The sequence below is a fragment of the Poecile atricapillus genome, chromosome 2 (assembly GCF_030490865.1).
Source record: "Poecile atricapillus isolate bPoeAtr1 chromosome 2, bPoeAtr1.hap1, whole genome shotgun sequence".
Taxonomy (NCBI): domain Eukaryota; kingdom Metazoa; phylum Chordata; class Aves; order Passeriformes; family Paridae; genus Poecile; species Poecile atricapillus.
In genome coordinates this window covers 56317605-56343248 of record NC_081250.1, presented here as the reverse complement: position 1 = coordinate 56343248, position 25644 = coordinate 56317605, and the positions used below count along the sequence as shown (strand labels likewise).

The 25644-nt window shown below is 37.4% G+C and overlaps 1 protein-coding gene across 6 annotated transcripts in view; it reads right to left on the bottom strand.

Moving 5' to 3' along the window:
* The window catches only part of TNS3 (tensin 3), a 168773-nt gene that overhangs the window by 35147 nt on the left and 107982 nt on the right, over positions 1–25644 (bottom strand). For all 6 annotated transcript variants that reach the window (XM_058831211.1, XM_058831212.1, XM_058831209.1 and 3 more), the window contains 4 exons: positions 18408–19667; positions 8680–8858; positions 8219–8336; positions 8032–8115 (listed from right to left, as the gene is read on the bottom strand). In XM_058831211.1, the coding sequence (XP_058687194.1) occupies positions 8032–8115; positions 8219–8336; positions 8680–8858; positions 18408–19667 (1641 nt within the window). The remainder of the gene's footprint in view (positions 1–8031; positions 8116–8218; positions 8337–8679; positions 8859–18407; positions 19668–25644) is intronic.

Genomic DNA, 25644 nt, shown 5'->3' with positions numbered 1-25644 from the left:
ACATAGGGCTTGAATTATAACATGCAGCAGAGTGGCTATGTCATGTCCTTCATACAAATTCAGCAAACTCCACAATTTGTGAAGGAATGTCATGCATTTCCCCACTCCTCTGATGACTGACAGAAATGTGGGAGTCAATGTCAAGTAGATTGCTCATCTCAGATTTTGTCTACAAGGTGCCTGAATATAAATGGCTTTGTGAAATAACATACCTAACTCAGGCATAGAAAAACACAGATTAATTTGGTTTTCTCCTCCTCTGCAAGAGGGAATAAACCTGAAGAGAATTAACATAGGAGAGAACAGCATCTTAAAAAACAAAGAGCAATATGACCTTTAGACTATAAACAATTAAGTGGAACTCAGTGTGTATTTCCTCTCTGTTCCTACTCAACACTGGAAAGTTTGTCATTCTGAAACTGCAGAATACGTTTAACTTGTGAATGCAGTAGACAGATCCTCCAGACACTTAAACACAGGATCATTTTAAAACTGCACTTTTTTTGAAAAGATGTGCTCACAGCTCTACTTTGACTTTTGGAACTTTGTTCTTCAGCCTTCTCTCAAACTACGTGGATTACTCTAGAACATCACAGTCATGAAGTGCCATGTCATATAGTAGGAGGCCTGATCCTGAAAAAGTTGAAAAAATTTCATGGAATCATAGCAAAAGCTGTAGTTGTTCCCATGGTTTTTTGTTAATTTAACCTTTTCCAGACAAAGTGACTAGTGACATCTCAAAAATGTGTGCTATGCACATGCACTGCAAACAAGCAACCTCAGGTATGTGTAAAAACAAACACATCTGCCAGGCTGTCTGCTCATCCAACCCTATTTCTATTAAATTGTTTTTAAGTTTCTGTCAATGGCTTATTATTTGCATCTCCAAAAGAAGCAAATATTAGTGATGGATTTCTCGGCTTCAGATTCTTTTGGATTTTATATATGTGTAAGATATTATTCATCTATATTTCAACTAATATATACAAAGATAGTTATTTATAAAATGACTGATTTATGTGGGAAAACGCATTACTTTTTCCATGCAAAAGGAAAAAAAGAGAAATCAAACTCTCTAAAACAGAACGCTTTAAAAACCTCTGAAGTAATCACTTTTTCAGTGGTTCTTAGCATGAAAATAGAAAGAGGAAAAAAACAAAACCAAACCATCACCACCACCCACCAGTGTCAGTATGTATTTCAAATTTAACTGAAGAGGCACATATGCTTTGAGACCATGATCAAGTAACAACAGTGAAGTATTGTATTAAGACATTTTTCCCATATAATATTTGATTATATAAACAACTTCTTTTTCTGGCATTTGGAACTTCAGTATTATACAGCTTATTTTATTGCCTGAATTTTAAAATTTTTGAGCTCTCACAGATACTAGTGAGCATAGCAAGAAACCCTGCTCAGCAGCCTTGGAAGTGTCATCATCTTTTCAACAAATAAGAAGGATAATAACTAATAAAAAAACCCCCACAAAAATAAACACCAGATAATGCTACTGCTTTCTCTCAAGAGAAGATGCCTTTGGACTGGAGCTACAGGAAGGATGTAAGCTGCAGGCCACACAATTAAACTTTCAGATGTATTGGTTCCTGAATGAAATTGCAACAGGCAATGTGTCTTACATATTTTATGGACAACTTCAAGTTTTTCTCAGTTACTAAATCCTTTTGAAATAAGGCAGATCTTTCATTTTCAGTTCACAGTGGTATGAAAAGTTAGTCAAGACAAAACAAGTAACAGACAGACTGGATTAAAGTGTGGTGCCCCAAATAAGGGAAGCTCTTACAGGATGGGTGGTTTCTTGATGAAGAACCTATCAGCAATTGCTTGATTTAATGCTACTAGGGAGGGATCAAGGATCAGTCAGACTTGCTGAGGTACCACTGATGAAAGACACATAACATGCAAGAGACTTTAAAGATGTCCCAAGCTAGAAACCTTATTTCATATGAATTCCAGTAGGAGAACTCTTTTGTCACAAGATTTGCCATTCCTTTAATGCAATTCAATATTTGAATTCAGGACAAAATGAGTGGATGAGAAAGTAGAGAGCCTGTTTCTGTATTTAGGGTCTCCACCACTTGGATACTCATTTCCCTGTGAGAAAACTTAATTCACATTTGCTGTTTAGGCAGGAGACTCCATGTAACTTTTCAGAAGTGTCTTGGTTCAAATGGTTAATGCAGGCAGTGCCAAGGGACCTCTGAGAGGGTCATTTCTAGGGGAACAGCCTCAGTACTCTGATTTACATATCTATCAGCACTTCACCCACATGGAATGAAAAGTCATCCATTAAAACAAACAAACAAAAAAACCCAATGTAAATACTTGCACAGCAAAATAAACACAATATGTAAAACAAAGTCTTTCCAAATCAGTATCTGATTCTTTCTCCAAAGCAGTTTTACAGGGCAGGATATGGTCTAAGGCCCATTCTGATCTATGATCACAGTGTCTCTGTCCAGATGCAAACTCTGCTACAAAAGCAAGGGGGCTAGGAAGGGGAGTCAGTGAACAGTTTCTCAACATCTCTTCAATGTAATGTCTGAAAAACATTACATATCTTCTCTTTTTTTTCTTCCCCCTTCAAATTCTTAAGTATTATAGAGAAGCTGCACATGAAATTATGCACATGTGCACTAGGTTATGCATTCTGCTAGCACAGTATTTTCCATGACCATCTGTATCACCTGAGTTTTTCTCATGTTCAATGTGATGTTCAACATGAAGGTCACAGCAGACCATGTCCTTTTGCAGAAGTTTAGCTTGGGGAGCTGTAAGAACAATTCATAATGAAATATCCTTGTCCTGACATAAGCATCAGATTTAAGAATTATGGAGTCTGTGATCAGACACAACAATAGCTGCAAAACAAAATGTATTCATGTTCCAGAATATTTTATGAATCTATAGTATCCAAAACCAGTGGAAGAGAGAGTATATTTTAGAGAATGAGCTTTCTTATGAAAATCCAGTAACGAGAGTGGCCTATTTTGTCAGCTTTAATGTATCAGCCAAAGAAAACACACATTTATATTGTCCCACTGGTTTATCATCACACACTATCTGCCATGGACTTGGCACGCCCTAGCTTTTTATTTTCAGTTATGTATAATTATAATACTTTCTCCTCTGAATCAATGACATACTAGAATGCTTGCAGAGTGGCTAAAATATGTACAGATTTTTTTAAGTTTTATGTAGAAACATGTAACATAGCTGTAAACAAAACCTGTCCACATATAGCTAGCTAAATGGATTAAATTCTAAATCATTTAATCTCTAAAGCTTTGGGAAGTTAAGTAGTGTAGACTGGGATAGTTCTTCCCATGAAAATCTTAGCCAAACTGAGTGAGGGGTGGGAAAAAAAAGCTCAATTACAGCTGATTACCAAATAGCTCAGTTACAGACACTTATAGTTAAAGGATTCTCAGTAAAGGCAGGCAGAGACTACAAGTATTTTAAGGTATTTTCAGTTTCAATTTTATTCTACTGTTACAAGATGCTTTCCACCATTCAGATTGATATAAACTAATATATAATTAATATATAATAATATAGCAATATATCAATATAATATATAATCGTATATGATATATATTTATATCATATATATTAATGGTTAAGCTTTTAAGCACATGAGATGGAATATTATTACTTTTGCTGTGAATTTGGACTACCAGAGTCCCTATACTTGCTTTGACATGTATATCTTACATAAAAAGGTAAGAGGAGGAGAGAGAGACAGGTATAAATGAGTATTATATGAAAGCATTTCACATTGTGGTGAATTTTTGCCCATCACAATCAAGGAAATTTTCTCTTTCACTAATTAGTTTCACTTTTATTCCCAAAATGACCTTCAGTTCAGAACCCTGACATTTTTTTATCAAAATTTAAGCAGTATGTATCATTTCCCTTGCAACTAAGTGACTAGAAGAAATTACAATCCTGGAATAACAGTATCAAACCACAAAAGTGTAAAATTCTAATCACTAATAGAATTTTTCAATAATGAGGCTGTTAGGTTGTGGGTTTGCCTTCCAATACATTTATTAAGTGCTCATCACTCCACTGGATGATGTAATAGAGTAAGTCTGTGTTAGTCAGTGAGGGGAATTCAGGGCTACGATGTCTCTGTCAGATATAAAGAGTCTGTATGAGAAAAATTGTGGAAATATTCTAGTGTGTGGTCTTGAAGAGTTCCACAATGGCATGAGGAGAAAAGTTGCCCTTTTTAAAATTTTTAGAATAGATGCAGTTCATACACAAGCTTTGAGTACAGTACATAGGCTAAACTCCATGGAATAGATGAAAAAGCAAAGCTTTACACAGGGTTGAAGGCTCAGAGAGGCAGCAGTGCTTTCATTCCATCATTTGCACTGCTTGAACTACACAAGTCTAGTTAGGCTGTTCAGAAAAGAAGGGGAAAAGTGGCATCATGTCCTCTCTTTGTCAGTACATTGATAAAGGATTATAGACAATCTTCCCTTGTTCCACAGATCCCTGGCCTCCTGTTGCAAGACAGTGCCTGCTTGTGAATGCAGACCTTCTGCCCTTCTGCAAAGTTCAGTCTATGCTTTGACCAGGGCTGAAGAAGGGGCAGTTCTTCACATGCAGCCTCAGGGGTGGAGTGGCAGGGCAGCTAGCCAGCATTCAGTCCCCCGGCAAAGAGCTTGCTACGCTTTTGTTACTTCTGTGTACAAAGGGACTTGAATTAGCTGTCTGCTGTCTGAGACAATAGGGCCTTTATGAGTTTCAAAATGACCTACAAATAGTGCTTCAGTTCCTTCACTGATGTGTGGGACTCTCCCTCCCATGGAATATACATCAGCTATCAGTGTATCCTGGCTCAATATGGAGCAGCCCTATTTTTTGAGTGGTATTTATAAAACTACCCAATTTATAGACACTTAGGTTCATCTCCAGAAACAAGGTGTCTTTCAAAGATAATTCAGAATGAACTCTGTATTGTATTACTTTCAAGCTATATAAAGTGAAGAAAAGGGCCATGAAACCATAGCAGCAAGTGATCACTGGAGCAGCAGTGCTGACACAAAATTGACTGCATGCATAAAGACTGAGGGAAGTTAAATTTATAACTGTTTGATAAAGAACAAGGCTCTGAAAAGAAATCCTGTATGCAGGACATCCTGTATGCATTTATCTCCAATAAATGTACAGGAAGAATGATGAGTTAGGGCATAGCTAATGTAAGGGAGACAGATACATAACACTACTACACTGGCATTCTCCAGAAAAGTGGTTTTACCTGTACAGAAAATTAAGATTTCTAGGGATAACAGAGCTCCTTTTTATAAGACTTTATTAAAGACAGTGTCGTTAGGTAAACAGGTTAAAAATCAGATGCATTCTATCTAAGATACTAGGTACATAGTTTACAAGAATAACTTAAAGAAGAGATAATTTTATAATTTTTTATATGTAAGGACTGGATGTCATTGCAATTCTTGACTATAACATACACAAAACCATGTATTTTTTCAAAATATATACCTTTGCACTTTTCTAAAAGCACAACAGAATCCCTTGATATGGTAAATGCTAATTACACTGAATGTTATTCTCCACAAGGAAAGAGGGAGGAAATAAAACTGTAATACGTCTAGTTAATTGGTAACCAGGTTTCAGCATCCTCACTGGTAACTTAAAAAGCAGCTAAACAGCAAAGCTGAGATGCAGAACAAAGCAATTTTTTAATTCAAGGGTGATCTGAACTGAGATAAAAGTAGTAATATCTTAATGGCAGAAGCTAAGACTCCAGAGCCCAAGACTCAAAAGGCCTCATGCTGTTGAAAATTTCTGAAGAAGTCAGTATGTTTCCTGACTTTTACCAAAATAAAGACCATGTAAGCATTTAAAAGAAGAGCTAGGCTGCAAGGGGAAGTACTAAAAATTGAGGCTGTTAAGAACTCTTGGAAAGCGCACACTGTTAGAGTCACCTTTAAGGCATGTGCATTAAAGCAGTCTCAACCACAGGAACAGCTGTGTCTGTTCCCTTCAGATTCTTGGCCTCTTCAACACTCAAAACATAACACTCTTGCTCTGGGCATGAATTACGGATTGGTAGCAGAAATAAGAAGAACTTGTCGCCAAAGAAATCAGAAGACGCAGAAGCAAGTAGCTACAGTAGAAACAGGCAATAACTATAGCAGAAGTGAAGGGAAAAGATAAAATTTTAAAACATTTAAAGTATGATTCTTACTTGCCTCTGACAATAGAAGTTTCTATGCTCTGATGGGAAAGTCACCCAATCAACATTTCTGAGAGATGCTTGCTAACAGGCATCTTTAACTGCATGTTTTCTAGCTGACCCACCTCATACCTTTTACTTTTAACTAAGTACTTAACCTTTAATTAAGAACTAACCTTTAACTAAGAACTAACACCTTTAATGTCACAGTACATTATGTTTACAGCTAAAAGCAAAGCTGCATGGAGATGAGCACTTAACCTGTAGCATTCAATACACCTTGAACCTCATTTTGAAACAGGCACTCAAAGGAAGAATTGCCTCCTTTTCTAATAATTAGAATAATTATTTTCAGTGTTCCATTAACTGAGCATCTAAAACCAGCACTTTAGAGATGATGACAGCATTTACAATTAAGCAGGACAATCAAAATAGAAAAGTACATTGAAAGCCAAGTATTTTTCCAGGGCAACTCTTAGCTCTTAGCAACATTAATAGAAAACATTTAACAAAAAACTGATCAGTAGATAAACCTATAATTGATATGATGAAGTTGCCCCCAGGAAGATATCTTCCACTAATTACTTAGAAGCAGGGAATACCATAAAGAGATGTCTTGAACTGGGAAGAAGATTTTTCTATAGCTAAAGATAATTTTATGCTGTGCTGATGTTATTTGCTTTTGACAACTATTAAGTGAGGCAAATTAAACATAAAGGGTTTGGTTTTTTAAGTTAAAACTGAAACACTATTATTGCATCAAAACCCATCATCAAAATTATTGAGAACTCTACTATCAAGATCCTCCTGGAGAACACAGTCATAACCTAAGCAGTAAATTGAAAAATGAAAAATGAAAAATGAATTTTCATTTGAACATCATGTAATGCATAAAATGAATGCCTGTGATTTTTACTCAGTTTTCATATACATTAGCTGGCTGCCGGCTATGTCCAGCACTTTCTGATGCAGTCCAGAAACACTTTTTTCTTTTAAATCCTAGTGTTTTCAAATAATTTTGCAGAAAAAAGGTGACAGGTAACAGTAGCTTAGCTGCTATTTTTAGTAGCAAAGAGTTAAGGTCTTGAAAATCATCCTTTATTATAAAAAATCATAGCTAGATAATATTAAATCTTTAAATATGTCATAATCTACTACCAACTACTTTCCCATGGTTCCGCATTTACAAACTGTATCTTGGCAAAAAAACCCTCCAGAACATCATTCGTCTGGTTAAGGATCTCCTTGACTGCAGCATAGCTACTGTCAAGCTCTATTGTCAACTTCACTTGCCTGGAAAGATGGCAACATGAATATTACCCATCTTTCCTCAGATGAAGACAAAACCTGCTTAAAATCACAAAGAACTCAAATCTCCTGCTAGTAGTATTATTTAGATACTACTAATTTAGATTAGTGATCACATATCAGCAGAAAGATTGAGGAACACTGAAACCATGCAAACAGAGAGAACAAGAGCAGGATAGTCTGAAACACTGAGCTGCGTTTCCTCTTCTTTCTGTGACGCAGCTGCCTAATTGCTCCACACTGAATTTGCCCACTGGGACTCCCTGTTGGCAGTTAAAATCTGGAAGGCATTAAATATTTCTTGGATAATTCTTCATTACTCACTTGGTTTTGGTGTGATTAAAATAGGACTGCTAAAATCCGTTTCTCTGACTCGCACATCTAAATTCACCGTTTATATGTCCCATTTATAAATCACTGTTCCGCTGTTGTGTTAGTTGCCTTCATACACAGTTCATTTTCACGTTATTTAGGAAAGAAAGGTACCTTACCAGAAATGGTTCTGTACCGCTCAGATGGGCTGCTGACCTTTTGGCTGGAGGGAATCTGCTGATGGCATACTGGAGGTGTTGTCACTAGGGGAAAGAGAAAAGGGCAGTTCTTCTTCAGTAACAGCTAAAATGTCAATAGTGGTACTAAAACAAATAAATAAATAAATAGAGACGGACATTTTCTTACCATATGTCATCTCTGTTGACAGGGGAAAAGCTGATGTGAATGCGACAGCTTCATTTCCGTTTTTCATTGTGGAGAGGATTCCCCCATCCATTTCATCTTGGTAATGTACAACGATCATCTAAAAGAAGACACAAAAAAGCAAAATTACAGTGTGATAATTCTCACTTAACCCTATGACACAATGGGGCATTCTTCATCAAATTACAGAAGGTTTCTGTAATCAGATATAATGTGATCTACTGTTCCAGCAGAGAGATTTTGGAACATTGAAAACATGCAAACACAGAATAGACAAGAGCATCCTTAAAGACTGAATTGCATTTCTGAGGTAAATGCAGTTATTTGTTCTTACTGCCATGATGCAACTGCCCAATTGCTTCACATTAATTTTGGACAGAGAACATAAGACTTCCTACTGGCCGCTCACTTCAGTATTTAGTGAAAAATTCTTGATTGTTTACCTCTTTGGTTTTCCCTCCAGCAATTGGTGATCCTGGAATTACAGCCTGGTGAGTAGCAGGAGACTTCACCCATCCACACCTGTTAGGCGATGGCTCCCCAGGAACATCGTTGTCATACTGCCCAACACTTAACTTCCTGAGCCTTTTCCCCGCTGCATCATCATCTTGCATACCTGTTCCTGAAAACAGGCAAGCTGATTAAGAAACTATTTTTTTTAGTTACAACAGTTAAAACAAACTTCACTTTTGTGTCTGTACTGAATATAATCAAGAATGTTCAAACTGCTTTACAAAACCACGTAGGTGGGGAAAAGATAACAACTGTAGTTTCTTTGCTGACACCAGCTGGAAAATATTTGCAATTCCCTTTGTTCTAAAGGAGTAAGTAAAGCGGCATGTTTCTCCTGATATTCGTTTTTGAAGCAATCACCCCCAGTGCCATCAGAAGAACAAGCCAGCAGGGGCCGCTACGGGCACTCCAACGAGAAGCCTCTTGCCATTTCTGACACACAGTGGCTCTTGACAGAAAAAACATTGCTGCTGTCCACGGCTGTATTTTCTCCTCCTTTCCCCTCCCAAAAGCAGATTCTTTTTAGCTAAAACAGACCATGGCCCTTATAAACTCAGTTCATTGTACACCTTTTGTGACACACATAACAATCACACTTACTCACAAAAATTAGGTATTAGCTACACACAGAAGCTGTAATCCTTTTGAGGAACAGCACAGAAGAGTAAGCTAAACCAGCAGAATGACCTATATTCAAGGATATAAAGCAGTATTTGTTTCCAAAGACGTTATTAAGAGCACATCACTAGATGCAGAGCTATGATTAGCAGGATTTTATACATGGTCATCCACTCCAAACAGCAGGCACTTCCAGATTACTCCTGCAAAAATTGCTTTTTCTATCCTTCTTAAGTCAACAGTAAGGACCTGTGGAACTTACTGAGTAGTCACAAAAACAACCACATGCATAGCAACTTTTCAAATACTCCTTTGAGAGCTTCTATGGTCTATATATATGCAAAAGGATCTTTGAGGATTAACTATTTCTCTTAAAAGAGCTGAGTATTTCCACAAGAAGTTACTTTAATTGTTTGGTGTCATTTAAACATTTTCAGTCATTTCCAACTGTAAGCACGTGTTGTTGAAGCACATCTCCTACACACCCCGATCATGGAGCCATAACACTAGGAGTCCAAAGTCCTTCATCTAACCCAGCAAGAGGGCTGAATCAGCAACTTGGGTAGAGAAAAATGATAGCATGTGCCTTATGCACACATCTATTTCCTAATCTGAAGTAGCTGATAGAAGCTAAGGTGTAAAATCTGGCATACAGCATAAGAGTCTGTGTTACAGACATTTCACCTTGATTACACCACAGATTTACAGAGCATCAATGCACAAATACGTAACTGTATAGTGGAGCAGTTGTTTTTTTCAAGTTTGAAACAGAGACAAGGATTTTAGACTAAAATCTATCTTCAGAATCTTCAGTGATTCTGCATTGACATATGTATGTATCAACCCGAGTAACTTGCTGGCAGGTAGTGGCTAATCCTAAAATATTAATAAATCTCTTGTTAAACTACAGAATTAGACACTTCCAAAAAATCCATCTCTGGATCTACTAGCATCAAAGCTAGTGTGATAATAACTACTATTGAAGCAAATAAATAAATAAATAAATAAATAAATAAATAAATAAATAGAACCATGTTAGTAATTTTTCAAAATTCCACCAATAGGGTTAAATTTCAGGGTCCAAACACAGCCAGTTATTAATTTTATCAAGTCAGTATTTATGAACCTAGCACATTCTGAAAAGGACAAAACTGAGATTCTGTTTTAAAGGTGCAACTTTGAAAACTCAAAAACTTTTTAAGCATCCATATTTAACTCTTTTTCCCTTGACTTGAATCTTTATGTGTGGTCTCTCATTTATGCAAAGACTATCTGCTGAAGACACTGCAAGAAAACTAGATTCATCACTCAAGACTTTCGAAGCCAGGAAAGGACATGAAATCACAAATATCTTTGAAACCTCTTACATGATACTAAAAAGTCACTGTGAATTCTACTGAAATTTGAGACATTTACGAATGTAGACTGAGATCATGCGATTCCAGCATTTACCAACTTTTTGCATTGGATTTCTTTTTTTGTTTGTAACTTCTGTAAAGAGAAATGAGTGGGAATCACTGCAGAATCTCAGACTATCTGAGACCAGACAGTCCCAGTCCCACCACTTCTCCATAGGAGGCAGCAGGAGCCAGGAACAGCACATAAGAGTTTCACTTAATCTGTAACCAAGTTACAAAGGTACAGACAATTTATTTCAGAATATTTCTCTTGGTTAACATGGCCTTGTAGACTACTTTATGATAAACAATATCTGTATTTTGGATGGGTCAAAACAGACCTTTAAACTTTAATGCAAGTTTTGCTTGCGACACTAATGAGAGGATTTCATCATCAGCAATATTGATGCACTCATGAAGCTTGTCATTTCTACAAAGTTAATGTAGAATTAAAAAGCTATAAACAGGTCTCTCTGAGAAAATGGACTTTTCCTTAAATAGACTGAAAGTGCTTTACATACCAAATTACCATCAGATGCTGGACAACAGTGGGGAGAAGTTGACCTGATATATTTCAGTAAAGCAAGTAACGCAAATCTAAGAGATTAAAATGAAGGACTGAGAAAAAAATTACTTTCACTTAGTTCAATAGTTTCAAAAATGTACTTCAAAGCTACCTCATTTAATGTAAGAGACGTTTTAGACTCACTAATTTAAAGGGAACATTGTACGGTGTAACATGTCAGTTGCCAAGACTTCCTAGAAGTTACAAAATCCATTCTTGTTCATATTATTTGGCTTAAAGTTTTGGCAGAGCTTCATAAATATCCCAGGAGCATATATTTATTTCTTGGAAAGCATTTTGTACACTCTCCGTTCTGTCTTCTCCCATGTGAAAAGTAATTTTTCCCTACAAAAGTAATTTCCTTTTCCCCAATGAACAAATAATAACATTCCAAAAAACTGGGATCAGAACAACATCAGGCACTTACCTCTCAGATGGTTATCACCATGCAAAAAGCTACAGCTAATAGAAGCATGGCCAGTGGTTAAAGGTTAATCATTGTTTGGTTTATTTAACTGCTTAGCTTTCCTCAACTATTATTATAATTATTATAATATACTATTATTTATAACTATTAGAAAGAAAACAACACTAAACTTAAAATCTTGTCTCCAGTGGCTTGTCAATAACAGTGCTGTATCTCATTTATTAGCAAATTATCCAACTAGTTGTAAACATGATTCCTTGTTATAGCACTAAAATATAAATGTTTGAACTTGTAAAATTGATTTTAACCACTTAAATTTCAATCACCAATACTTGAGCAACAGTTAAGATAATTTTTTCTTTACATATATATATATATAGCTTAAGTAATGTTAACTATATTATTTCATAGGCAGCTTCTCACTTACTTAACTTCATTTATTGCCTAGCAGAATTTTTGGAATCTGCAATTCATTTTAATTCTAATCCTTTCAAAAGAGGGAACAGGTAACATCTAGACATTCAAGAAAAACTGACAAACTTGTAGGTGGTTTAAGAAAATGACATATTGTTTGAAGCAACAAAAGGAAAACTTATTAGGATGTACACTTAATCAACCAATCAATACAGATTAACAGATTTTGGAGCTAGATAAACTTTAATTTGCTGCTGTGTCCAAGCATGTTACACACAGAGAGGAAAAGACAAAGTGCTTCTTTTTCACTTCAAGCAAGCTTCTTACCACAACTCCAACTGCTGTGGAAAGCTAGCATGACATAAGAAGCTTAACCAGTTCCACTCACAGAGCAATAAAATGCAGGGCTCTGTTGTGAAAGGAACAGCGAAAATTTCCACAAAGCTGTTTTTCTAGTGTCCCTTTCACAGACCTCAGCAGAAGTCATGAAGGCTGAAAAAACACTCTGGGGAAAACTGTGTTAGCATTGCAGAAATTCCAGATGTCAATGCCTACACAGCAGTTCAAAAAGACCTATCAATTACTGTGAAACAAGGGGATTCAATCCAAGAATGCAACAAGGAGAAAGAAAGTCCACAAGTTAACTTGTAACAGAGGAACCTTCAGAGACTGCCCCTCATACTAAGAATGTTACCAAGAACACTATCCAAACCAAAAGTTATCTCCTTCTCTGCCACCATTTATCTTCTACAAAGTTTAAGATTTTTAAAGAAGGTGTGTAATGATCAAGCTTTCAAGACAGCTTTATGCTTAAACCATAGCAAATCTACTTTAAGAATTTAGAATCCGCTTTACAATCACTATGACATACTGAAAGAAAAAGTATCTTCAAAGACGGCAAGATAAAACTTGAGCTAAACATTGCTGTGGTGGAAAAAGGATAATCAAATATATACCCAGTTGAAAAACAAAATCACAGAATATTCTGAGTTGGAAAAGACTCAGCAGGATCACCGAGTCCAAATCTTAAGTGAAGTACAAGGACTGAACCCATGATCTTGGTGGATTTGTGATGCAAGCACTAAACAAGGATCTTGATATGCTCAAACTTTCAGATTTCCAGATCTATAGGAACACTGTTTCAAAGGTATTAATTAGAACAAAAGCCAACTATGCTGTGCCTGTGATACATTCAATGCCTTAATCTTTCTAAAATGTAACACAAAGTGCCGCTGAAGTCAGAAAATCCCTTTATTCTTGAAATATTGTTGAAAAAATACCCAATAATTAGCCATGATTAACAAGCAAACTGTTCTTTTTACCCCAATTTTTAACCGCTAGTAGACTAGGAGTGTAAACTCCTTATAAACAATTAGTCTAACAAAGAAATGAAAAGGTCCAAACTCTACCCCAAATTCAAGTAGACCATCGAGCATAGGACACAGCAGCTTTGCAGGTCTGTCACTTAAGTTTCATAGCCCATTTACATTGCTAAGAATGGGGAGCAAGCCTGGTGCAAAATCCAAGCTGGTATCTCTAAACCCTTAGAGAGAGTTCATAATGATGGTACACTCAGGCCCACCTGCTGAAAATTACAAGACTTGTAAGAATTTATGGAGTAAGTACATGACATAAATTAAAAATTATTGTGCTGTGAAATATAATGAATATTCAATTAACTGTAGCTTAAAATTTTATTTTAGTTTAAAAACTGAATCTAGTTCAGTTATAACTTAAATTTCCACCTTTAATTTACCTAAAAACTCAAATTTACTGTTAACCACTGTAAAATTAATTCACAGGCACCAAAATTTTCCTGTGCAATGGAAACTACAAGTTTCATAGTGTACTGTACATACAAATAAGGCAGGTGAGAAGTGGGACAAGCTTTGTTTTTCTCTCACTTCACAACTTATTTCAGAGGGACTGTGTTTACCCACAAAATAGCACAGTAAATGGGAACATCTATAACAGCAGTTCAGTGCTTTTAAAAAATATTATTTAATAAGGTATGCAAAAAGGATGTCTTTTCTCCTGTGTCTGCAGAGACACTGTAGTATGATTTATGATACTGTATCTTGGCCATCTCCACAGGTTTCTTTTTGATAGAGGAAAGATCTGTGAAGGTATTCCAGACATGTAATCAGATGCTAAGCCACCTCGGTTTTATTCATTTTGCATTATTGTTTTGAGAGAGGAAGGCTTTGTGTAATGCTCAACTCTGTGCTGAGCTGAAAAACTCTGAGTGAAATATTAAGGCTGTATGAATTGTGTATCTGTGTTGTTCCTACAGTAGGTAGCCTAGGGAAGTTTTGAGATGGTAATTTCAAACACCATAACTCATGCATGAAGAAGAATTAGAATTACCTGAGAGCAACGAAGTAATTTTAACCTTATGGAAAATACAGTACTGCTCTTCCTCATGCTGGCAAATTTAGATAGAAATGCATCTCTTGGTCACAGTAATTGAAACAGGCTGCCCCAAGTACTGAATGCATGTGTTTCTGTGTCCTGCCTTTGCTTCATACAATTCCTCACCTGCATCTAGTATTTTTCTAAAGATGCAAACTGTAACATTTTTACAGTAAAAAGGTGGGGTACACAGATGAGGCATGTTGACAATGATGGTAGGTTACAATGCAAATGGGTAAAAAACTTTCTGTTCTCCACATTTATTAACAGATTCTTGCTTTTACAGTTTCATATGTTGAAGCAAAACATTGATTTAGCTTTCTTTTTTTACTGAATAAGCATAAGCCTTGTGGAAAAGATGGCTGATTTGAGAAAATATGTCTTACAAATATCTTTAGCAGTAGACTGAGGTCATGTGTTATTAGTCATAAAAGAATATACAGAAAGGAAAGCAAATGGGGAACATAAGGCTGCAGAGGAAAGGTTATATACACATCAAAATTTCTTCATCCTACAAACTTCCTGTCATTTAAAATTAAGCACTACTGCAGCAATGTGTTACTAGTAAACAGCAGCTTTATTCATTACCAGAAACTCTGGTACAATTCTGCATCACTCAGCTCATGTAGAAGATAAAAATTGGAAAACTCTTAATAAACAGCACAGTGATTCACCTCTGATAAGCAACACCCATGACACTGAAGAAGAGGTCATCAACCATTGTTCTGCATGGTTCATAAAGATACGTTCTAGCAAAAAGAAATTCAGTGATTCAAAAATGTTATGCACTTAATGCAAGACATCATTTCAGACAGAACTAGAACTCTGCTGCATGGACAGTCAGTAGTTTGTGCCATGTTGACCTATGCTAAGGATACATGCGTATAAAAACATCTAGGAAGAAGCATGAATGAAGAGGTAGTTGTCTATGTGTCAGTGCAGAACTGGATGAGCAAACAAAAGCAAGAATGCACCATAATGTACATCCTAGCTGACACACACATTTCATTCTTATGCACATTCTTCTAGCTTTGCAGGGCACTGGAAACATGCACACACCTTTTAAGGTATATATTTTCTGCATCCTCATGCAGGAAACCAGATAATTCCACCATCCTCCTACAACAGAACCCTCAAGTCAGAGGCATACACACCATGAATCACATTGATCCCATTCACCTCCAGCACTGGTTGCTCCTCGCAACAGAGGGATTCATGCAGCATGTCTCATTTGTCCCATCAACCTCACTCAGACTATTCAGTCCTGATCTGCCAGCTCTCTTTATCACAGGCCAATTCATTCTTCCATGATGTACTTGTTAGGTCAAGGACTGTTTAAGTCATAGAGTATAGAGCTCCCTCTAAAACCTGAATTTGTAATATTAGCCACTGTGAGCAACTATTGTTTTGGTTATCCATTATTAATGGCTATTTTCTTCATCCCCATGGCAGCCAGCATTTATTTGTGCTATCAGTTACAGCTCCTGTGCTGCACTAGTTTCAACAGTTAAGTGCCTTGGATGTTCACCTGCTTATCCTAATTCTATGAAATTCTACGAGTCTACTCCAAGGTAAGATAAACCACATTCAACACATTCTGGAGTATGGCCACTCCTCCCAGCTTTATGCATCAGCAAACTTACTGGGGTGGCACTCTACCCCTTCATCCACGTGATTAGTGAGTTAAACAAGACTGGATTTAGACCCCTAAACTAGAGGCATCTGTAGACTGTGCCACTGACCACAATCCTCTGAGACCTGACATACAGCCAGTTCTCAATCCAGTGATTCAGATCAGTAGTGTAGGCAGGGAAAAACATTCCAGTGCTCCTCATTCCTAATATTCATTCAGGTAAATTGCTTTTTCCCCATGCTCATTTGTGCACACCATGCATGAATAAATGTATGATTCTGTATATTTCAGTGAGGCAAGTTCAGATATATAAATAAATAAATCTACAGCACTTGGAAAATAAGTGCTGGTGACCTCCTAGTCTCAAGGTGGCAGCATGCCATACATATGTGTTGTTTTACCTCTGGAACCCTAAGTAATTTTAAAGTCAAGCTGCTGCTAGCATAAATTGAATGTTACTTGCAGAAGTCAGAAATGGAACATTTTAGCACCTGACATAAAGAAAAACTTAAAAAATTATTATTATTCTAAAGCTACACAAATTATTTTTTTAAGTTTTGTTCAATTAAGGGCTATTCTTATATTCCTGACTACTAGTCTTTCCTTTTCTACTGTGCCCTGATACCTACCTCCCCTCAAATATCCAGGATTTTAAATTTTGTCTATATCTTTATATTGGATTCCCTTCAATATGGAAATTTAAATCCTTAAAACAAATCCTCTTCCAGATCATTCCCCAAGTACAACTATTTTCATTGGTCTTTATTTACCTGATGTTAAAAATGGAAGGGAAATTACAGTGACTCCTACTTCCTTTGAGATGACCAGAATCTGTGAGAAAATTTCAAGTATCTCTTTTAAGCATCATATATTCAAACACAGAACTGTAGAAGATGTCTTATTCTAAATGATCTCTTTATCCCCTTCACTAGGTTTACTGTATATAAAGGGAAGAGTTCTCTCCTGCTAGAAAAATCTAAATTTGTCCATTGCCAAATAACTTGGAAAGATTCAAAATAATTACAAACTAATGCCACAAAATACATGTTGTATATTTTAAAAAAGCAGCAGGGCATCTCACATTTATTCATCATGCATTTTTGGACTTCTTCAATCCTCAGCTACCCTCCTAAACTCATAACTGTGATTTCCCCTTCCCTACAAGAATCACCATCCTGGATCACACAGGTGTGCCCATGAACAGGCACCACACACTAGTTAGGCACATTCACCATTGAATGGTTTAGCATATCCTACTGGGCTTGAGCTGAAGCAACTCATTTGTGTCCAGTGAGGACATGGACCCATCTTCTGTCATGCTGGCTAATACTCAATCAAATCCTGGGGACACAAACCAGTCTTTCATTGCACCATGACTGGAAACAAGAAGAAGATGAAGATGGAAGTGGAGAAAGGGAGGCAAGGGTTTTGCTGGAGAAATTAGACCACATAAAATTTTCAAACATGACAGGACAGGCAAGATCTTATTTGTCTCAAATTTTAGGTAGACCATTAATAACAGGTTTAGTGGACTTAGCCAGAAGCAGACTACTCATCCTTTTGCAAAGCTGTTAGTTCTAGTAGAATTACTTAGGCAACATAGTCAGCAAGTGTTGTGTATTTAATTCTACCAGCTGTAATCATTTCAGAGTCAGAGATAACAAACAAGCACTGTGACTTGTAAATTTTTAAACAGAAAACTTTCCAAAAGAGCATGTCTTAAAATAATTTACTGGCAAATTATTTGTGAAAACATTGCATAAAAATTTAATGCCAGCACCATTACACTATATTTGAAGATAAAGTTGTTGCCATTTTTCGAATTTAAATGGAATAGTAATCATGAAAAACACACACCACTAATGTCTTCTAAAAATGTCTCAATGTACAAATTCTGCTCCCTTACAACTTAAATTCACAGCAGAAAAAAATCCCAACAGATGATCTATAATAGTTAAGAACTTGCTGAACAGTACTTTTTTCAAGCAAAAAGGCAAGTACCTGCAAAACTCACTTATCTTACATAAATTTTATTCCATATCTTGGATGATTATGTAAAGAGGGCATCATAAATAATCCCTTGTTAATCATTGTAAAAGTTTTTAAGTAATGACCTGAGGGTCCTGCTGTACCATATAATGAACACACATGTGCTAGAAAGAGTATTATCTTCAGAAAGTATTACAGCTTACCATGCCCGGAGGGATTCCTCTTTGTGACCTCTATTTTGTCATGGAAGCCAGAACTACTGTTAAGCTCTTCCATGTGTGCATCAAGGCTGCTGAAGCCATTCACTTGATTTCTGTCACTGGTGAGAGTGTTAATGCGGGTTGGGATAGGTTCAAATGTAGGGTCTAACTCCAAGATCAGCCTGTTCAATTGTTCAATGGACTGATCAATATCCAAAGTTGGAGAAGCTGGCAAGTCCCCAGCATTTTGTCCTAGATCCAGGCCATTTGTGTTCCTCTGAGGCATTGACCTTGACTTAAAACTGTCAGCACTTGCATGTTCTTCAGCTTCTGCAGCACCCAGCATGCTTCCTAGCCCTCTCTGGACAGCATCTCTGCTGCTAGAGCCACGTGTTGGGGCATCTGGGACCTGGGACTGGCTCTGGACACTGCCCAAATTCTCCACGGTGTTATGAATGCCAACCCGGATTTCATTCTCTGGGGCAAAACCATATTGGTGAGCAGTGACCATCTGCTGCTGGCGCACCCAAGTCTGAGTAGAGTAGTTACTTGGGCCATAGGTTTGTGGGTGGGGTGAGAGAGAAGGATTCTGTTGCAGTTGCTCAGTTGACTTTGGCTCAGCGCTTCCAAATGATCTCTCATAGAGGGAATCCACACCAATTCCCAGGTCTGCAGCAAAAGCATTGTGATGCTCTTCCCCAGCATTACTTCCAAAGCCATCTGAAAGAAGTGAGTTCTGACTGCTCTTGTGGCAACTGAAGTTCCCTAGGTGGGTGGAGTGCTGCCCTTCTGAGGAAGACAAAGTCCCAATGCTGTCCACACTGTGAAGGTCATGATTAGGCATTTCATCATCCAGAATATCAGTCTCCCTGTCCTTCATTTTGGTGACTTCATTCATGTGAATTTGAGCTGGCACTATGTGGCGAGTAGCATTGTACTTGCTTTGAGCATCAGTCATATCCTTGGTGGTGCTGACAGAATCCTCTAGACCAAAGCCACTAAGTAGCTGGTCCAGTTCCGCCTTCTCTTGTGGGCTCAGGCCCCGTTTAACTCCTGGTACAAGGCGTTCCTCAGTCTTGTCAGTTCTGATGGAAGCTGTGGAGTGTCCTGAATCACTACTGACAGACAGGGTATGATCACTGTGATCAGGACTGCCTGTAACATGAACACCCTGAGGAACACCAGGGATGTTGCTGTCTGAAGAGCTCTTCTTTCTCACTTTTGCATACAGACTGCCATCAATGGGACCTTGGGTATGCAGCACTGTGGAGATATAAAAAGGAAGAGGAGAGATAAGAACAAGGCATCACACAAGAGCTTTGACTAGTGTTGTGCCACAAGTATTGTTAACAGTAATGGCATAGTTTCTGCAAAACTGAATCGACTTTATACCAACAGCAAACACCAGTGACATTATCTTCTTTGATTTTACAACACTTTTCTTGATGGAAATGCAGTATGCCATTTGTAGCTCAAGATCAAATAAAATCCTCTCTTTTTATGCTATTTTGAGTCCATGCTTGTGGCTCCACAAACTCTTCATACTAGTTTAAAGAATTCCACTATTACAGCACTAGAAATTTTAGAGGTAGCTACTATTCAGATATTCCATTCTACTATTTCAGGTATTCCATTCAGAGCAAGAATGGTAGAAACCTACCAGCAATACTTGCCTTTAATACATATACTATGTAATTATGACTTCACCCATTTTTACTTGATGGCCTGACTATACTACAAAGAATCATTTTCTCCTTTTCTTGGTAGTACAAGGAAAAGACAAGATTTTAATCAGAACTACAGTCCTTGGAATATACATAAAGACTCTTCACAAATGAAGGCAAAGTAAATGTTAAGAGTATGACATTTCTACATATATGGAGGATCTGAAATGCATGTTGTATTTTTGTTTCAAAAAACGACTAATAAACTTAAGTGGAAGCCTCCACAGAAGTAACTATATTTGCCTTATTCCCATCTAACCCATCACACCTAACACATTACACAGGTTAGACCAACATGAGGTTGAAGTATGGCTACTGATTTTTATCCAGTGCTGAAAACGAGCACAATTCTATCTCTCAAGAAAAGCTTGATGAATAAATATGTCTAGTGTCTGTAAAGCCAAGTAAGTAAAGTAAGTAGTTCCACTTTCAAAGGACTTTACATTCATTTACCAGAATATTTATATTAAGCATATATTTCTGAAAAACTTTTCCTACTCAAGTCTGAGAATGAGATTAAGAAAATTAAACCATTACAATTTAGGAACAGGCAGACTTTTCTCAAAGGTAACCATCAGCTGTATCTGGAGTAGTTCAGAATCAAATGCCCCATGGAGAGCCCAATGCATTTCAACTATTAACTCTACCACACATTTTTAAAATGTATGTAAAATGGCATCATGATCATGAACTTCCAAATTAGGAAACTTTTTCAGGCAATACCCATTTAGAAAAAGCATTATGCAGAAATTGTACTCACAATGGTAACAAATTCATTTGTTTTTATAACGGCAAGAAAAGTAGTCTGGTTGGAAAAAGTTTTCATTATGAGACACACTGACATGGTTCCATCCATTAAAAGACCTGCATCCTAAAGGTTATATATAGTGTTAACAGATTTCAGCTAAACTAAAGGACAATCTTCTTTCTAAGGACTAGGAACTATTATTTGTCTGATGTCGATTTTTAAAAACAGCATATGCAAAACACCAAAATATTCCTTTTCAGAAGAAGTTATCAAACTAAGCAAAAAGGGAAGCAACCCCCCTTGATGCAAAATTTCTATGTGGATCAACTTTGATGTGCAAATTGCATGGTGAAAAGGGCTGCTATGCATGAGGCTGAATGTATACAGATATTTTAAAACAGTATTTATGAAAAAAGATGTATCAAAAACACAGCCAAAAGACAGTTTCTCGGCTCTTTCATGCTGTGATTTCTCATAAACTCTCACTGCCTTCTAGGACTACGAAGCATACTTGGTGTTTCATGTGGAAGTATTTAGATACAATTACCACAATAAATTGCAGAATTTTTTAAAAAACAAAAAATTAACCAGAACTAGGAGTAACTATTAGGTGGGCTTTCTTATTGTATGCTTGGTTTTGAGTTTAAAAACTAGAAAATGATACAAAAACCTGCTTTGTTTGGAATAGTTGTATATCCTGATACAATATAGACTTGAAAAAGTTATAGGTCTGAACTGGAATGCAGTGAAATAAACAGAGAACTAGAACACTTAAACTATTACAAAGTCTTCCTGTCTGACTGTTCTGTTACTCAAAACTAGGCTCTATGCTGTAAAAATGCTGTCAGCCTAAATACTGTAGTGGATTGACCTTGGCTCTCATGCCAGGTGCCCACCAAGCCACTCTATCAGCTCCCTTCCCAGCAGGACACCAGAGAGAAAAATAAGAGGGAAAAGGTTGAGATAAGGCAGTTTATTAAAGCAAGAAAATAACTGAAGTTTGCACACATAAGCAAAGAGGGTCTCTACTTCCCAGCAGAGAGTAATGTTCAGCCACTTCCCAGAAAGCAGGACTTCAGCACAACACACTGGAACAGTTGCTCCAGTAGGCAAACACTGTAAAATAACAAAGGCCTCCATTCCTCTTCCCTGCCTTAGCTTTTATATCTGAACTGACATCATATGGTATGGAATACCCCTTTGATTAATTTGAGTCAGCTACTTTAGCCTAGCTGTGTCCTCTCCCAGCCCACTTGACAGGAGGAGGGGATGAGAGAATTGTTAAAGAGACAGCACCAGTGCTGTGCCAGTGCTGCTCAGCAGCAGACAAAACACTGGTGTGTTGTCAACTCCTTTCCAGCTACCAATGCAAAGCACAGCACTGTGAGGGCTGCTAAGGGAAAATTAACTCCAGCTCAGTCAGACCCAGTACAATACCTCACACAAGATCAAACATTCTAGCATGCAGATTTGGTTCTCCTTGAAGAAATGGTAAGTACAAAACAACTGTCAAATTCTCAAGTACAGCCATGGAAAACCTTTGTGTATCTCCCTCCCTTAGCCCTCCCAGCACCATCACACAGTACCATCCAAGCACAGTGTCAGAAGTACAGACAAGACACACACTGACAGCAGACTACTGATCCAAGGGTCTTGCATGTGTGCGCTATGTAAGATTCAGAGATAACCCTGTCCAGTACTTCCTCCACTAATACAAAATTTTCAAATTTATTCTGCATCTTGCTTGAAATGACAGGCAACCCCAAATATTTGGGGGTCTTCTAGCTGTGAATCGTACAGCTTCCACTCTGAAGAAGAGACACGAATACAGCTTACTTAAAATTTCATTTAGAAAAAAAACCAAACAGAACAGCAAAACTCACAAACAGAAAATTAAGTACTGCATTTACGTGTTAGTACAAGCCTTAGCCTTAAATGACTTCAGGATTCTCAGATAGCTTTTAAGTAAGTTAAGAAATATCTCTCCTGGGTAACCAAAATTTTATTGTATTCCATATCTATCTGTGCCCAAGATTGTTATTGTCTCCTTAAGACCCAGCTATGCGGCTGGAAACAGGGCTGGGGGTTGCCAGGGTTTCTTTAAAAAGTCAGAGCACCCAAGCCAGGTTCTTCTTTGCCTGGTGGCTTTTGCTCAGGATGGAGGCCTCACTTGATCAGAGGTTGTATCAGATAGGTTTTTCTGGGCTCACGAAGATAACAACTCAAAAAGCTAAATTTCACAATCAGAAACTGTTTCGGAGTAAATTTTGCAAACCCTGTTAGCAGCACAAAGCCTGAGCCAGTCCTCGGGCTGGGTCACCCCACATCTGTGCCAGGACACCATTTTAGGAAGAAGGACATCAGTGCTGAAAGTCTGGTCCACTACCAAGTTTCAAAAATCCCTAAAGCAATCTCGTGAAATTATGGCTTCCCAAAAAGAAGTCTCATTGATCACAAGTAGGATGGTGAGCCTGACAGACATTACTTTTGATATTTACACTAGAACTTGAGGAGCCATATTATGCGTCTACAAATGAAATGAGAATAGAAGAATTTGGGACCTACTGATTTTTGGCTCTAAATTTCAATACCAATATAATATTATTACATATCACAAGAAAACAGCTGTGATTGTAGGTCAAAACAATTTACTTGGAACTAGACAATTTGCTCTAATAGATAGCCACCTTTTTAGGAAACAAAAAATACCACTCTGCATTATAAACAGGTAAGAAAGAATGAAACTCATAGCTAAACAAAAATCTAGCCGTTCCTGAGGAGTCTGGATATTTAAATTTTCAGCTTTTAGTAGTGAAAATAAAATGCTTATTGCATGTGACAAAATTATTTTCTAATTTGCATATTTGAAGGAAAGCATTCTTAGATTAATTTGGAGTTTTTAACTATCATCACAGAATATATCATAGAATGGTTTGGGTTGCAAAGAACCTTAAACATCATCTAGTTCCAACCCCCTGCCATGGGCAGGGACACTTTTCACTACACCAGTTTGCTCAGAGCCCCATCCAGCCTGGCCTTGAGCACTTCCAGGGATGGGGCATCCACAACTTTTCTGTGCAGCCTGTTCCAGTGTCTCTCCACCCTCTATTTATGCCTTATTATCTCATCTAAGTCTCTTCTCTTTCAGTTTAAAGCCTGACCTGTCACTACATGGTCTTGTAAATAACCTCTCTCCATCCTTCTTGTGGGCTCCCTTCAGGTACTGGAAGGCTGCAGTTAGGTCACCCCTTTTTTTCCTTTTTCATTTCCAGACTGAACAAACCCAATTCTCTCAGCCTTTCCTCACAGGAGATAAGGAAATTCATTCATTCTTCCAACCAACTTTGTGGCCTCCTCTGGTCTCGCTTCCTGTGCTGGGGACCCCAGAGCTGTATGCAGCACTGCAGGTGGGGTGAATCACCTCCCTCACACTGCTGCCCACACTGCATTTGATACAGCCCAGGATATATGTGGCTTTCTGGGCTGCAAGAGCGTGTTGCTGGGTCATGCCCAGCCTCTTAATGACCAGCTCCCCTAAATCCTTCTCAGCAGCACTGCTCTTGATCTGTTCATCACCTAGCTCATACTGATATTTAGAGATGCTCCAACTAGGTGCAGTACCTTGCACTTATTAAACTATAAATAATATATATTAAAACTATAAATATATACAACCATATATATATAAAAGCTATATACATATGTGGTTTGTTTGTTCATAAAACTAGGACAAATGAACTATTCCAATACTATAAATCACAAAATACAAGGGTTTGTAGTTGTTCTTCTATTATATAATATCTTTATTTCCTATTCTACCTTTTTCTTAAACATAATTTTAGAATACCTCTGCACTAAGACTTTTGGACTTCACTTTACCCCGGTCTTCATCCATGTGTTTCCCAAAAAAGGTAATAAACCAACTTAATTGTAAAAGTAAAGTTATGCATATAGGAAGGAAACAGTTTTGACAAAAGAAAATGAGGAAAGGTAACAGCAGTGCAACATTTCATTCTTTACACTTTGCTAAGTAATGGTACTGCAGAGGCCTTATAAATTCAATACCTCATCTCCATGCACAACCCAATCCCTGCTACCATTTTTTCCAAGGAGGCAACACTTTAAAATGCAAGAGTAACACAGCTGTCAAAAAACAAGATCACAAGAGAGGTGACCTAATTAATAATAGAATTTAACTAAACCCAAGGGACCCACTTTCAACCTGACCACTCTTCCCACGAGCTGTTCCAACTCTCCAAACTGCCCAGGCTGAAGCCCAACAACATTCCCATGCTGAATCTGAATTACACACACACACACACACACACCCAGTATCAGGGACTCTTGTAACTGAAAATCTCAGAGCAAAGGTTATGTGTGTATTTTCACTCCTCTACCTGATACACAAAGAGCAACTTATTTAAAAATTAGTAGCATATACCAAATACTAACACATACCAAATTTAGTGACATCCTTCCAAGTCTGTGTTTTCCTGGCACTCCTTTCCTTGAAATCCAAATACCCAAAGGCAGGCTTGTGAGTTAAAAATATTTCAGTCTCTAAGCCTTTGACTTGTCCCCACAGCTACCCGCTGTCCATTCATCACTTGGGAAAACATACACAAATGAAAGCCAGCTAGGTAAACTCATGCACCACAAATTCAGCAAGAGCTGTTCTGATCCAGTCCACCTGAACAAAAAGATGATTGCAAATACACAAACTTTTTCAAACTGTACCCTTGTTCATGTTGCAGCAGGAAACATTACA